Raw genomic sequence first — 12,500 nt, 5'->3', positions numbered from 1 at the left:
TACAAATATGAAGATTTTAGATAATATTACACATCATTAGGTATTTAAAAAAAAATAGTAATATAGTAGTAGTATGTTTTAATAATACTCTGATGAAGCCATAAAATGTTGTTAAATGAATCCTAGATCATATTTTACTGTATAGGTAGGTGCACTACCATTGTTTTTTGTTTGTTTATTTGTTAAATTAAAGCTCATATATTTTTAGGGATCAAATGTGGCAAAAACAGTTATTGTAAATATAGTAATATTTCAAATGAATACTATTTTAATTGAATATAAAACTATATATTGTTCCGTCTAACAGTCATGCTAAATGAGTTCATTGTCTTTAGAACAGAGATGCCCAAACTAGGGCCTGTGGGCAAAAGTTAGCCCATGTTAACCTGTGATTAGGCCGCCATCCCATCTGGGAATTGAGGAAAGATGATGGGGATGGTTTCGAGATTGTCAAAATTTAATGTAACCCTTTGTTTTTTTTCAAAGCTTACTGAAATGAAATGTTTCAATGAAATGGTGTAAATGTATCAGATTTAGTTTCATTGTACATGCTGTGACCTGGCAATGCAGAGAGTTTGGTGAGCAAATCAAGTCAAAGGCAGATTCTGCTTGACTAGTGTATTCAGCATTTAACTCCACTGTGTTATAAATGTAATTGTTTTTATTACAATAAAAGTTATACTGCATTAGTTAATACATTTTAAAGTAATGCTTTCTCTTTAAATTATAATATTATTATGAAGTAAATTAAGAAATTACCCATGTCAACTTTAATGTAATATAGTTTGGTATGTTTACCCTCAGCCCACGGCTCTTGATGATATTAGGTTTTTGGCCCTTTATATGAAAAGGTTTGGGCACCCCTGCTTTAGAGACACTTCTGATGTGTTTGTTTTGTGGCTTTTTTCTTTCTGCAGTACTCGCTGTGTAACGATCCCTTGATCGAACTGTCCAATCCTGGAGCAAGCGGATCCATATTTTATGTGACCAGCGATGATGAGTTTATTATTAAGACAGTCATGCACAAAGAGGCAGAGTTCCTGCAGAAACTACTGCCTGGGTACTTCATGGTGAGCAATAAGCACTTGTGTATTTTAGAATTTTTAAAAATGTTGACAACAAACTCTCCATGATAGTGCTGCATGAATATAGAACAAAATATTAAGAACAGAACCATAATACATGTTTTAATTAAAAATTTTCCAGGTTTCTAGGCCTGTAATAGAAAATGACAGCTTTTATTTATGATATTTTTTACTCTTTCTTCTCTTAGAACCTGAATCAGAACAAAAGAACGCTTCTTCCAAAGTTTTATGGGTTGTATTGCGTTCAGGCTGGTGGAAAGAACATCCGTATTGTTGTTATGAATAATCTGTTGCCTCGCAGTGTGCCTATGCACCTCAAATATGACCTGAAGGGCTCAACATACAAGCGGCGTGCCTCTCCTAAAGAGAGAGACAAGAGTGTCCCCACTTACAAAGACCTAGATTTCATTCAGGACATGCCAGAGGGCATCCAGCTGGAGCCAGACAACTACAATGCACTCTGCAAAACTATCCAGCGGGACTGCCTGGTGAGCATGCATGTTTGGGGGTGTGTGATATTGCATGTTAGCTTTAGAATTATTATGATGGTGATGATTTTGATTAGTGCTGTGCAGTGTATGACAATTAACACAATGCATAGCACCATTCAAAATTTGGTGGTCTGTAAGAAGTTTTTTTTTTGTTCATTCCATTCACCAAAGCCTGCATTTAAAACGATAAAGCAGTCATTACTCTAGTCTTCATTGCCACAGAAATCCTCCCATAAATATTCCAATGTGCTGATTGGTGCTCATGTTATGCATTTTCAATATTTTTTGATGAATACATATAAAAAAATAAATAAATAATAGCAGTCTTTGCAGTCTTAGCAGTCTTTGTCTTTGCAAAGTTAAGAATTAAGATTTTATACCTACTATTCAAGCAACTGAACAACTATTCAAGCATATGTTTTACGCAGCAGGTGCCCTTCCAGCCACAACCCAGTACTGGGAAACACCCACTCATTAACACACAGTCATACACTACGGCCAATTTAGTTTATTCAATTCACCTATACCGCACGTCTTTGGACTGTGGGGGAAACCAGTGCACTCAGAGGAACCATGGGGAGAACATGCAAACTCCACACAGAAATGCCAACTGGCCCAGCCGACTCGAACCAGCGATCCTCTTGCTGTGAGGCAACAGTGCTAACCACTGAGCCACCGTGTCGCCACCGATCAATTTACCTTTGTTAAAAAATTTTGTAATAACATATGTGCAGATAAATTTTTTATTTACTATATTTTGTTCATAGATATTATTTTTTGTTGTTTTAACTGTTTTCTTTGCATTTTTATTTTTTGGGCAGGGGTATTTAAAGATCTCGGTTAATAGAATAGTCAGTTGATATCTTTTGTGACTATGTATGTATGTTGGATTATTTCTGTCTGTTTAATAAAAAAAGATCACAGAAAATTAGGATCTCTTAAATATAACTATTTACTTAACCTGGGGATGCGATTCTTCCGTATAAATAAGGATTTCTGTATTTTTTGAGCTCAATGGGGTGACCCCTAAATCCGAGGTTTTTTATTTGAGGGTGGGTGGGGGGGTCCTCAGTGAGGTTCATCGTCATCAAAGCAAAAGACCTTGTTCATCATTGTGCACAAGGAGCATTAACTGCTTCATTCCGGACGTCATTCAGGTATAATGATATTGTGTAGTCCTAAAATGTGCGCATATGATGAAGCCGCTTACAATATGCAAGATTATGAAATCACTTTGATTGCGTGCGTGGCTGTGCACACTTTTTCCGCGTTCACATTTGCATGTCACGACCACGTGCACTCTATGTACATTATAAATAAAGCCGCAGGAAGCACATTTGTTATTATCCTTTGCAAGTCATCTGTCCTTATCTCTTCATTCATTCAGTGATGCAGCCTAGCACCTGAAATGTAATACTTGAAATTAGGTGATAATACCATTTCATAAAAATATATTTTATAATTAATAAAAATATATTTTATAATTAATTAAACCTATTAAAAAGCAGGGACTATGCCAAAGGTAAGGGAAAGTAAAAGTGATAAACTCTTTTTGGCAATGCATGATATACTTTTCAGGGTGGAACGTTAAAGCATATTAGGCTGCTCAATTCAACGGTATTCAATATTTTTACAGTTCATATTGTCGACTGACTAGTAGTTTTATCATTTGGAATAAAGAGTAGACAAAATTACAGGGAAAATTATATTCTTTGGACCGAGTTAGTTGCGCTATTTAGCGCAACATTATTTAGGTGACTATTAAACTGCTAAACATTTAAACTGATAAAACAAAAAAGAAACTTAAATTGTATGGCCAATATCAAATATTTATATAAAGAATATATAGTTTTTTAGAATTAGTATTTATATTATTAATTATAATGTAAACACATATATATATATATATATATATATATATATATATATATATATATATATATATATATATATATATATATATATATATATATATATATATATATATATATATATATATATATATATATATATATATATATATATATATATATATATATATATATATATATATGGGGGGGCCCTCGTCTTCCTTTTTTTTTTGTCCTCCGCTAACCTTAAATTTTGAACTGTAGGGTTGCTAATGACATCAATTATAAATATTCAATTGATCATTATTTTAGGAATATCTTCTGATCAATTTTGTTTGATCTTGCCTTATCATATATTAATCTTTTATGTATTCAAAGTTTTTGTTAATGTATAAAAGGTAAAAGGTGTTGTTATAATCTATTATATTGGTGCATATCAGTGAAAACTGCATTTTATACTGGAATTTCTTTCATTAAATATTTTAAATAAATATTTACACAAGCGTTTGGTTTACAAAAATACTTATTTTTGTCACGATAAATAATACTTTCAGAGCAAATATGTAGGTACAGTTGAAGTCAGAATTATTAGCCCCTCTGTTTTTTTTATTCCCCTATTTCTGTTTAATGGAGAGAAGATTTTTTTCAGCACATATCTAAACATAATAGTTTTAATAACTCATTTCTAATAACTGATATATTTTATCTTTCCAATGATGACAGTAAATAATATTTGACTAGATATTTTAAAGGCTTAACTAGGTTAATTAGGTTAACTAGCCAGGTTAGGGTAATTAGGCAAGTTATTGTATAAAGATGGTTTGTTCTATAGACTATCGAAAAGAAATATAGCTTAAAGGGCTAAAAATAATTTCGACCTTAAAATGGTGTTTATAAAATTAAAAACTGCTTTTATTCTAGCTGAAATAAAACAAACAAGACTTTCTCCAGAAGAAAAAATATTATCAGACATACTGTGAAAATGTCCTTGCTCTGTTAAACATTTGGGAAATATAAAAAAAAAAAGAAAAATAAAATTAAAAGGGGGACTTCAACTGTATTTATGGTTGGAGAATACACAATTAGATTTTATTTTTTGCTATATTGTCTTTATTGGTCGATCTCTGTGATTAACAGCTGCTGCAGAGCTTTAAGATTATGGACTACAGTCTATTGGTGGGGGTCCATAATACAGATCTGGCATCTCGAGAGCGAGCAGGGGTAGTGGAGGGTGGTGGATCTGAGGGGACCGTGACACCAGACCACAGGAGACCACAGATTCAAAAAGCACTGTACAGCACCGCTATGGAGTCCATACAGGGAGAGGCCAAAGGGAAAGGAACCCTGGAAACAGAGGACCAGTTAGTCATCATCTTATTATTCTATTCTTTATAATTATTATGACTCATTAAAGTTCTGTTTGTTTTTTCTTTAACTTTCTTCTACCCTTTAATGCCTTGTATAGTTTATTTCATTCAGTTTGCCTGCAGTATATGGTAGTCATTTAACAATATTTCAGTTGTTTAAAAACACTGTTTTGTCCGCAGATGGGGAGGAATCCCAGCACGCAACAGTAGAGGAGAGAGAATATTGGTCTATATTGGGATCATTGACATATTGCAGTCATACAGGTGACTTTATTGTGACAGTTGTATGTACAGGTTGTTTGTGACCATCATTTAAATCTCTCCTTCGCTTCTTCCTTTAGATTTATCAAAAAACTAGAGCATTCCTGGAAGGCCTTGGTTCATGATGGGGTAAGTCATTTGTTTGTTTACCTCCCTTAAAAGCAAGTATTGTGGTCATTTTCCTCACCATGCGTTATAAACATTGACTTTTTAGGATACAGTCTCTGTACATCGGCCTGGATTCTATGCTGAACGGTTCCAGCGTTTTATGTGCAACACAGTTTTTAAGAAAACACGTAAGTGGATATAGTTTACTTAAAAAAGAAAATGGTTATCAGTTTTTATAACAATTTTATAACACTTCAAACTTGAAGCGCAAAGGAGATTTCTATCCCTCAACCTTTACAGAATTTATAAATTGTGAAGATAATCCAAAAGAAACAAGTGATTTGTTCTTTTGAAGGGACATGATTGCGTTATTTGAAAAGTAGATTAGGCCCAATCCCAATTCTATTTTTGTACCCCCCACCTTGAAACAGAGTGTGAAGAGGAAGGGCTTTAAAATTTACCTCTAAGAAATGGGACACCACTACAACATCTGCATACGTCATCATATGTCATCACAATCTTTTGCTTTATATGAGATTGACAATCACGACTGCTGTAGTTATTCCAGTTGTGTTATTTTTTGGTATTTGTCTTCAGGAAATCACCAAAGGCAACAATATCATGTTAGCATAACGATATAATGTGACAATAAGATTGTAACTGTTCTGTGCAATTACACAGTGGCCATATTTATATATGTAAACAAACAAAAACAACATTAAAATTATAGCAGACACTGTAAAAATGTCATTTCCAGCCACTAGACTTTTCTGACCTGGTATTCGAGTGTCATCGAGTGACGGAATGTTATGGGACTGCTATACAGAAGTTATGAATAGGGATTTTAGAAAGCGAAATTTAGAAGGTTTTATTTTAGGGCTTTTTTTTGAAAGCATGACGGGAAAACACAAACGCGGTTATGAATGTATTAAAACATATGCTTGTTTGTTGTAAAAATTCTAAATGATGACAAAAAAATTCTTATTTGTGCATCTTTTGACTTCCTTGTGCAGCCATGCTGTCGTTGTAGATGGTGTATTCTGGAAAATGTTCTTACCCCTTGGTTTCGAGTGGTCCTGAAAAATCTCTGTTTCAAGGGGTATCTAGCCCTTCCCCTTAGCCCCATGTCTCCAAAGAGAATTGGGACACCCCTACCCCTTTACGTGAAGGGGAAGGGCTAAGGGGTAGAATTGGGATTGGGCCTAAATTAAGTCTGTTGATTACATACAAACATTGATCACCACGCATTAAAAAAGAGCACACCATGAAGCCAGAATGAAATGGTCATATAAACCATATGGCTTCAGATTACTTAAATTATGCCAATTATTGGTATTACTTATACAATTCCTGTTGTGAAGCGTGAAAGTTAAAGTGAAATGGGCTTTCAGTGAACGTATCTTTTGTATGTCACTATATTGTTGTTTATGTTTCAAAAATAAATGAACCATGTTGTTGGTTTTGAATAAATGACTATTTTCTAACTTTGCCATTGAGTTTTTAGTCTATTTGTGATGTCATCATTCAACTCTTTCTATTCTCAGTAAAATCATCTCCCTCAAAGAAGAGTCGAAGTGGCTGTTCGAGTGTTGTGAGACGCCTTCCGATGGGAAGCACTGCTTCTGCCCCCGGCAGTCAGACAGTTGCTGATGCTAGACTTGTGTACCGTACTCACCTTAACCAGTCTGATTTAGAAGGAGAGAGCGGTGAGTAACGCAACCAAACTATTAAACTTGTTATTGTTCTTCATTCTTTAAACAAAATTTGGGTCACACTGTATTGTGATGGTCAGTTTGTTGAATTTAAGTTACATTTCAGCTACATGCCAACTAATTCTCATTAGAATATAAGTAGACTGTTAGGTTGGGGTCAGGGTTAGGATTAATTAAGTTGAAATGTACTTCCAAAGTTTCTTATAGTCTGTTAAATGTTTGTTAAAAGGAGCCGTATCAACAGATATTAAGCAGACAGTCTACTAATACTCAAATGGACCATCAAAATAAAGTGTAATGAAGGGACGTCTAGTCCTGCTTCTTGAGGGCCACCGTCCTGCAATTTGTTTTATACTTTTTTTTTATTTAACAAGAATAAAATGGGCAGCAAAGCCGTTTTAAAGACAACTTAAATGTACAAACATAAATCATTGAGTCATCTTCCATTTGCCAAACAATTGTTTAAAAATTAATCAGATTTTGTAGTATTATGTTTATTCGTAGTTTTGTAAATCTTGCCGAAATTTAATTGAAAAATACACCAGCCAGATGGAGCTGCATACATAAAAGCCTTCTTACATAATTCAGTTAGAATAAAAGGAACAAGGAGTATAACAGTTTGAAGGAAGGAAATATTTCTACACATTTTCACATCGTATAAGACAACACAGTGCTCAACAATAAGGATGAGAGACGCTTGGGACAGTACACAGGATCTTTACTGGCCCGATAGGGACAGTGATGCCTTGTCACTAAAGTTTAATTTGTCTGTGAATATTTGTCAATTGCGTGCATTTTAAGTTTGTGTTTTTTAGTCTTTAAATGCTATCTTCTCTGTGATGTCATGATCACCATGTTGCTTTTTGGTTCCTCTTATCTGATTTGATGTTTTGAGCATGCTTTTTTTTCTGTAACAACCAGTACAGCAAAGAAATGGCTGCATCAAATTATAAGGCTAAAAGAAAACGTCTGTTTCTAACGTCTTGGAAGCAGACATTTACTTGGGAACAACACGACAAAAAAAATGAAGTGACGTTTTGCGCAATTTGTTGTCAGTTTGACAAGTCAACCACCTTTTGTTAAATAATTTCGAATTGCAATAAAGTACCTGCACATTTTCCATACTGCTTTTTTGTTTGCAAAACGCTTTGAATTTTGCTCATTATACATTTATTAATATTTTTTAAAGTATTGAAATTCACAGACATTACTTTGACACATTATTTAAAATATGTGGGCCAAAAATAAAAAAAATAGCTATTAACTTTTTTTTTTCTTTTGGTGGTGCTGATGGGACCAGTAGAAAAAATCCTTAGCATTGAACCCTGCAACAGAATTATGAAGGCATCGTTATTTACGTCGACTAGTGTCTGGGCCAAAAAACTGCATGTGAACAAACCAAGCAGACGTAATCCGTTTCTCATTACACAAAGGGAAACCAGATATTTAATATCATTATCACAGTAATTCTCACTCACCATGGAGGGATTTACTCGTGCAAATATCTTTTTTAACTATATACTTTAAAATGTTAAAAAGAAATAGTTCTTTATATGTGATCCATATATGTAAACTATTAATTGATTGAATTTACAAAAAGGGTTCTATATTGTTATCAGGACAGATATATGAGATTTTTGTCATATCGATCAGCTCTAATGGGACGAATGTTGGCATTAGCGTATGCTTTTGGAGATGCATTGTTTAAAAGATTTCTGTGCATGATTTTTAGCTGTGATTCAGATAAAATGTGAATAGGTCATAAATTAAAGCATGAGTGCTTGTGTGATTGTTGTCCTCAGGCATGCCGTCAGACAGACCGGACCTGCTTCCACAAACTGATCCACTGGCTGGAAGCTCCAGTGAGTTTGCTGCCACTAATGTGTCCTGCTCTTCACCGAGCAGCACAAGAATGACATCGTCTTCACCTCCTCAAAGGTACTGCCACGCTACCTTTGAGTCAGTTTTTTAAGATTCATGATCAGTTGTTTTGTTGAACACTCTCTACGGCAGCTTCACCTTCACTTGTATAATTATGGCTGCTCACTTACAGGTCAGTAGGTGTGGAAGTGCATAAATCTGCAGTCACAGAGCCTGAACAACAGCGCCCTCCACAGGTAAAATCAAACACACGCTTAACTTTTTATTCAAAAAGGTTCAGTACACCTTGAGTACTTTTTTTTTTTGTAATTTGACAAATTTGTGGGTTGTTGAGCATCAGTCAAGACAACGTTAGCACCTGTCAGCTTTAATTGTGGGGATAATTTTGAGCTTTTGTCAGCTAATTTCATCTTCCGGGTTTAAATCATTTTTGAGCGAGATCAAAATCGTTGACAGCGCGAATCTGATAGTGAAGTGATGACGCGTTGGTTATCATCATTATTCATAGCGGAGTTTTCTTATCCTATGAGAAGACCCTGCTTTTTTAATTATTCATGAGAGCACGTGCTTTCCGAAGGCAAAGCAGGACCTGCCAAGCTGTGGCCCAATGACTGCGTGAGGCCATGTCTGCTCATGGCACGGCTCATATTCGTTGTTCTCCATGATCCATGGGGTTTGTTGCATGTTTTCCCTGTGACTCTGTCAGGCCCGATACAGCAAAGCTGTTGTAGCAAGCATTTTTTGTCTGGAGAGCTGTACGAGAATTGGAGAATAGCGGACTTTGTTTTTTATAAGTTGAGCTCGTTACAGGTAAAATCTCCAGATTACCGGCAGGGATAAGGTTGAACTAGTCAGGTAAAGACTATAGCTATAGCGTCTCATCCTCTAAACACACTGGTATCTGAACTACTGAAGAACACTCAAACCAAAACTCGACCCAAACAAAACCTTCACAAACACACATTGACAAAAGATTAAAATATAAGTATATGAAAAACTAAAAACTGAATTTAACTCCAAACTAAACTCAAAGTTATTCAGCCAAACGAACACACAGCTGGCAAATTATTTATCCTTAAAACAATTAAAAGAAAACACATTCTGTCTAAATATCGCCTCTGTGATCATGACCTAGAAATAGAAAAAGGCCAGACATAAAAAAATCCTGATCTCCTAAAGAACATAGAATATGTAAACGAGTGTGACACAACTAAATAGAGGATGTAGATGCACTTCCTTCTGTTTTGCCCCAAATACACCACAACTAGAGAAATATTTTTTCCCCCAATTTGAAACATTGACTAATTCATTTTTTATTTCAATGACTCAGAAAAACTTTACCATATACATATTGAGAGAATGAATTGACGGATAGACTAGCTGCAAAAATATGTTTACACCCTACACACAATAAGAAATGGTGATGTAAATCATGTGTCTTGTTTAAATAATCTAGACTTTTTATTATTATAATTGTTATATTTATCAAATATATTATCTGTTTGTTTTTTTTGTTGTTTTTTTGTCATTTATGTCTTATTTACTGTATTATTATAATTTTTTATTTTATTATTTAATGATTTTATATACTACATACTTGAAATGCTTTGGCAATACTGTATGGAATGTCATGGCAATAAAGCAACTTGAACTTGAAAACTTTGAATCTTAAAGAGACCTGCTGAACTGCTATCCACTGTGTGTGCATTCAGACCCGGGGATTCAGGAGGAGAGAAGTCCTCATTTATAGTGTTTATATAAACACGATTATCTTTATTATGATATAACAAATTTTGGTTGTGTGTATATGTAATTAAGAATAACAAATGTAGCAGGGCATTAAATTACTGTTTATTTCTTTGCATTTCAACTTTGTAAACTATTAAATCATGCGTCTCCTCATGGTTTGTGTCTCATTTTGTGAGCCAACTGAGAGTTGTTCGCTCCCCTCTTTTTTCCCGTTTTGCTGACCACGCCCACTTCTCCCTCTGGTTGCAGAGCTCCACGCCCATTACGAAGCATTTTTTGAAAAAATTCGGAGGTAGACTTGAATCGAAAGAGGCATGTTTCATGGCCCTTTAACAGATAAACAAATACATATAATTTCAAAACTCTATATTAGCTGCGTTCATATTCTTTAAAAAAATGACATGCCCTGCTATTTAAAAGTTTGGGTAAGTACAATTTGTTTTTAGAACTTAATATTTTGAATCAGCAAAGATGCATTGCACTCAGTTCATCAAAAGTGACAGTAAAGACTCACAGTTGAGACAAATCCTAAGTATCAGCTATTTTTAGTATTGATGATAATAATTATAATAATAATAATAAAATGTTTCATGAAGACAAAATAAGCATATTGGGGTAATTTTTTCTTTTATTTTATTAGAATGACTACGAGACTGAATATTGGGGTGATGCCAGTTAAATTTCAACTTTGCTAACTCAAAAATAAAAGATACTTCAAATAAATGTGTTTAGAACACATGGTGTTAACATTTTTTATATATTGGTGAAGTAAATATATAAAGACTCTGATCTTTTACTTTCTTTTTCAGCACTGGAGCTGAATGCTTAGATGAGCAGTTAAGCATTGAAGATGCGATTTCACTCAAAGACATCATCCCAGAAACAGACATTTGTTTTGTATGTAAACAATTACAAATATGCTAAACTTTACGATCCACAAACTTTATTTTATTAATACCAAATTGTTTGCTTTTTCTAGTAAGAGCAGAACGAGGACAGAGGATGGTGAAGAAGAGCGTTATATCAGAGATGGAGACACAGAAGCCCGCTTCTGAGTGCTTGTATGGTGGGGGTTTTCTGTCATTCGGAGCTTCGGAAGAACTCCAGGTTCTCTCACAGCACAATGAACATGTTTTAGCAGGACAGAGAAAGGAGAGTATGAAGAAATGCCATCGAGACAGGAGTTTTGATGGCTTTTTTCTTTTCTCTGGCACAGGAAATGCTGCTCAAATCTGTTTAACCAAAACTTAATACAAATGATTGGAAAGGTCACACTCTTTACTGCCTTTGTTCTCTCTTAGACATTGAATCCAGATCAATTAAGGATGCACAAACATATTAGTATTCTATTTTTTGCCACCACTTTAGATTATCGTTGGAAGCAATGTTCTATAAATCTTTATTAGTATAGATCTTCATTTATATAGATCTTTCAACCTGATTCTCTCTGAACTGGAGTGACTTGGACTAATGGCTCCTAGCCTCCGGTTTTCTCATCTCTGAACGGATCAGAAAGGAGCAGAGAAACTTCTTTTTCTCATGGGTATCTGTACATATTTACGAACGTTAAAAGTGTTAGGACTTTTTTTTTGTTGGAGTAAACCTGATGAGAGCATCTCATTGATGGGTTTTCCAGATTGTTCTATTTTGAGACTGCATGCCCCTAAGAGCGACATATTTATAGAGGGGAAAATGACCAAAAAGTCCCACTTTGTTTCAGAGTTAATGCATTGAATGTTAAGATCAAAATATAACTTTGTATCTTCTAATGTATCCCACGTTCAGGCATAGTATTTTATGGTTAGTTGCTTTACATTTGCCTTCTCTAAGGTGTCACCAAGTAGATGTAGGTGTTTTGGTTTTGAAGCTGTAATTTACATCCTCAGCATCTCTATGCATTTTCCTTTTCTTTCCACCCTGCCCTATTGAAAGTTGCTCCTGCACTTTGGACCAATCAGCTTTCACCTTTGAAAAACGGACGTACCCGCTTACACGT

The 12,500-nt window shown here is 34.6% G+C and overlaps 2 protein-coding genes across 3 annotated transcripts in view; both read left to right on the top strand.

Moving 5' to 3' along the window:
* pip5k1ab (phosphatidylinositol-4-phosphate 5-kinase, type I, alpha, b) overlaps positions 1–11,626 on the top strand; it is a 33,897-nt gene extending 22,271 nt beyond the window's left edge. For both annotated transcript variants that reach the window (XM_056475980.1, XM_056475982.1), the window contains 11 exons: positions 918–1,070; positions 1,274–1,573; positions 4,564–4,787; positions 4,974–5,057; positions 5,135–5,183; positions 5,269–5,350; positions 6,707–6,868; positions 8,677–8,812; positions 8,928–8,991; positions 11,314–11,401; positions 11,484–11,626. In XM_056475980.1, coding sequence (XP_056331955.1) covers positions 918–1,070; positions 1,274–1,573; positions 4,564–4,787; positions 4,974–5,057; positions 5,135–5,183; positions 5,269–5,350; positions 6,707–6,868; positions 8,677–8,812; positions 8,928–8,991; positions 11,314–11,325 — 1,266 coding nt within the window. In that variant the 3' untranslated portion in view covers positions 11,326–11,401; positions 11,484–11,626. The remainder of the gene's footprint in view (positions 1–917; positions 1,071–1,273; positions 1,574–4,563; positions 4,788–4,973; positions 5,058–5,134; positions 5,184–5,268; positions 5,351–6,706; positions 6,869–8,676; positions 8,813–8,927; positions 8,992–11,313; positions 11,402–11,483) is intronic.
* The window catches only part of psmd4b (proteasome 26S subunit ubiquitin receptor, non-ATPase 4b), a 10,180-nt gene continuing 9,186 nt past the window's right edge, over positions 11,507–12,500 (top strand). The window contains exon 1 of the mRNA XM_056476100.1: positions 11,507–11,611. Within this exon, the coding sequence (XP_056332075.1) occupies positions 11,507–11,611 (105 nt within the window). The remainder of the gene's footprint in view (positions 11,612–12,500) is intronic.

This window comes from Danio aesculapii, chromosome 16, assembly GCF_903798145.1.
Source record: "Danio aesculapii chromosome 16, fDanAes4.1, whole genome shotgun sequence".
NCBI lineage: Eukaryota > Metazoa > Chordata > Actinopteri > Cypriniformes > Danionidae > Danio > Danio aesculapii.
Note: the sequence above shows the minus strand (reverse complement) of the source record. Positions and strands in the feature narration are given on the sequence as shown.